General features: G+C 44.6%; 1 protein-coding gene across 1 annotated transcript in view; it reads left to right on the plus strand.

Annotated features, from left to right (window-relative positions):
* Positions 1–1,734: 1,734 nt before the first annotated feature.
* Positions 1,735–2,909, plus strand: part of LOC109301640 (SUN domain-containing protein 2-like) — an 8,552-nt gene continuing 7,377 nt past the window's right edge. The window contains exons 1-3 of the mRNA XM_019522882.1: positions 1,735–1,816; positions 1,983–2,046; positions 2,660–2,792. Coding sequence (XP_019378427.1) covers positions 1,735–1,816; positions 1,983–2,046; positions 2,660–2,792 — 279 coding nt within the window. The remainder of the gene's footprint in view (positions 1,817–1,982; positions 2,047–2,659; positions 2,793–2,909) is intronic.

Consider the following 2,909-nt stretch of genomic DNA (forward strand, 5'->3'; position numbering starts at 1 on the left):
TTCTAGTGAGAGCGTACGCTAACCTCTCTGGTCAGTACAGTTCTTGGATATTTGTTGATTGTTTTTTCTAATAGGGATATTTGCCCACTAAAATCTGGTCAATTGGTCAGCTGACAGGTGTTGGTAACTTTAGGTCATTATGACATCTGAATAAGCAAACTAGGGCTTTGCAAACATTGAAATCATCTGGGAGAATTCTCCTGCTAGAAAAACTTACCCAAAGCTGAGTCTAGAGGCATTCATATTCCAAGGCCCTGAAAAATGGGGAGCATGCAGTGCTGATGCTGCAAGGCCAGCTGTGCATGCATCTCAGTGTGCTCTGCAGGCTCCCTTAGTTTGCCTGGTGACAGATGGCAGCAATGCATAAGGCAGCCCTGATTGCCTGACCCTGATTGCCCATGCTCAGCCTACATCGTCTTGTAGAACAATGTGGAAATTGTAAAGGGGGCATGTTCTGCTCCCTGTTGGAGCAGCAGAGTTCAGCAAAGGACAAATTGTATCCCTGGGGAGGCACAGGTGGGGGTGGGGAGGAAGAGATGCTGGGGGACTATGTTCTTTTCTGACAGAAGTCACAACATGTACAGACATATGCTGTCCCAGGAGAGAATTCTGGGAGAAAAAACCTGAACATCTGTACACTTGTGGTTTCTTTCCCAGGAGGAACCAAATGCCTCTACAAGCATTGGTGATACATAGGGGGTGCACATGGGTGCATGTGCACCCCCTGAGATTGGCTGTGTATCCCCTGGAAGCGCCAGTTGGTGGAAGTGCACACTTCTGGTTTCTCTGCTGGCTCGGTGATCGGCTGCTGGGGGACCCCCCCACCCCCCATCAGTGATTGGCCTGTGCAGACCCTCCCCCAGCTGGTGATAGGCTGCTGGGGGACCCCCCCGTCAGCGATCTGGTGCCCCTCCAGACTCAGGAGGCACCAGTCACCCATGTGTACAAGGCCGTATAAGTAACCAAGTGCGTGCAGCTTTGTGCGATGCTTTGAAAAAGACAGTTAACATGGGGGACAGGATAACTGTACATTGCACTTCATTGGGTTTGGATTTATAAGTAGGGGAATATAAAGTGACACCTGAGAGATTATTTCTACATTAAGCATTGGTGAGGCTATTATTGGAATACTATGTCTATTTCTGATGTCTGCTGTTCCAAAAAAGGGATGTAGAGAGCAAGGGTCTCCAATGAGCTGCAGGGGATAAGGGTCTCCAATGAACTACAGGACTGGTTTTAAGTCCAGAAAACTAGCCTTGCAGTGAATGACTTGAAAAGCTTAGTCTATTTATTTATCAAAGTGAACATCAAGAGTTGGCTTAATAATGATCTATTTATAAGTAAGTGTAATATGGAGACGACTTCTAACAGTAGAAGTTTCTTTAATTTAGCAGGCAGTTGTAACAGGACCCAGAGGCTGGAAGCTGATAAACTCAGGCTAGGAATGAGGCATGCATTTTTTTTTAACAGCCAGAATAATTAATTTTTTAAACAATTTGCTGAGGTGTGTTATGTATTCTTCTCCATTATCTGAAGTCTTTAATTCAAGACTGGATATACTGCTAAAAAATGTGCTCTAGTTTAGTCACAAGTTGTGAGCTGGGCTGTGTCAAGACTGAATGTTTTATCTCTGGTGAATATCAGCCCCAAAATTCTTGGTTTGGGCAACTATGGCTTCATTTTAATTTTAAATCCTTTTTTACAGTTATGGGTATACTTCATTAATAGATTAATATGACTTTAGGGGCTGATGTTATTGTTTTTTTGGTTTGCTGTAAAAGAATTAAAAGATTGAAGATTTTGTGCACTGTCTCAGGTACGTTTCAGAGCACTCTTATCCATCTAAAACAAATATTCTTTGAATGTTGTAGTTCATAAATTTAGAACATGAGCAATATTTTGCACAGCTGCATAACTGTATGCTACATATCTACCTGCTGACAGACAGGAAACCACTAACCTAGCTTCTATTTCTTTAATAGCAATTGGGCATGGCTTTCACTTGCACTTAGAGGCCAGCAAACAGCAGATGCAGTTGAAGCTGAGGTAAAAGGGATTCCTTGAAGGGCTTTGCTTACTGCTACTGGTTAAGATCTCTTGCTCAGCTGTTTTTGTATGGCCCAGGGAGAGATGATCTCTGGCTGAGGTCAGCTCCATTCAGTTTGTGTTTCTCGATTTGAGACTTGATTGTGGCAACAGCCGTGCTGCTGCAGAGGGGAAAGAGAGATTCAGTGGGCTCATCTACGTGGCATTCGGATACCTGAATGATAGCCCAGGATAAAAGAGACTTATGCTTTCTCTGTAGACAGCTCTTTCCATGAATCTGCAGTGAAGAAGATGGCCTGGGAGAGGACTGGGGCATAAGGGAAGACTTTATGTAGACTACCAGCTTTGTGGTCCTTGGTAGAGGTGCTCTGCCATGTACTTTGGAACTCCTTCAAAATAAAAGAACAAGCTCTGGGACCTCAGATTGGATTCCCCTTGATATAAGTGCATCAAACTTTGGAACTAGATCATCTCTCTTCCTCCATGCATGTGCTGAAGCATCTTCTCCCTGCCCCTCTCTGTGCTATTGAGGTTTGGGGAGTGTAATACATGTTCTGTGTAACTTTATAGTCTGAAATGACATTTCCTGATACCTGCTCATTGTTCTTTTGAGACACCAGAATGTGATTCTCCAGCAACACCTTCAGCAGGAACTTGTCTCCTTCCAAGAACAGGTTGCTGAGCTGCAGATTCAAGTAGACACTTCAGTAAAAGCCTATTGGCATCAACATCGGGCAAGAAAGAAAGTGAGAACCAGACAGTATGGGGTTGCCGTTGTGCTTTGTTTTTGTCTGAGAGCAGGGCTGTCCAGCTGGTGGCCCACAGGTCACATCTGGCCCCTAAGGAGTTAACCCCCCCCCCCC

This window comes from Gavialis gangeticus, unplaced genomic scaffold (genome assembly GCF_001723915.1).
Source record: "Gavialis gangeticus isolate Ggan-Ray unplaced genomic scaffold, GavGan_comp1, whole genome shotgun sequence".
NCBI classification, from domain to species: Eukaryota; Metazoa; Chordata; order Crocodylia; family Gavialidae; genus Gavialis; species Gavialis gangeticus.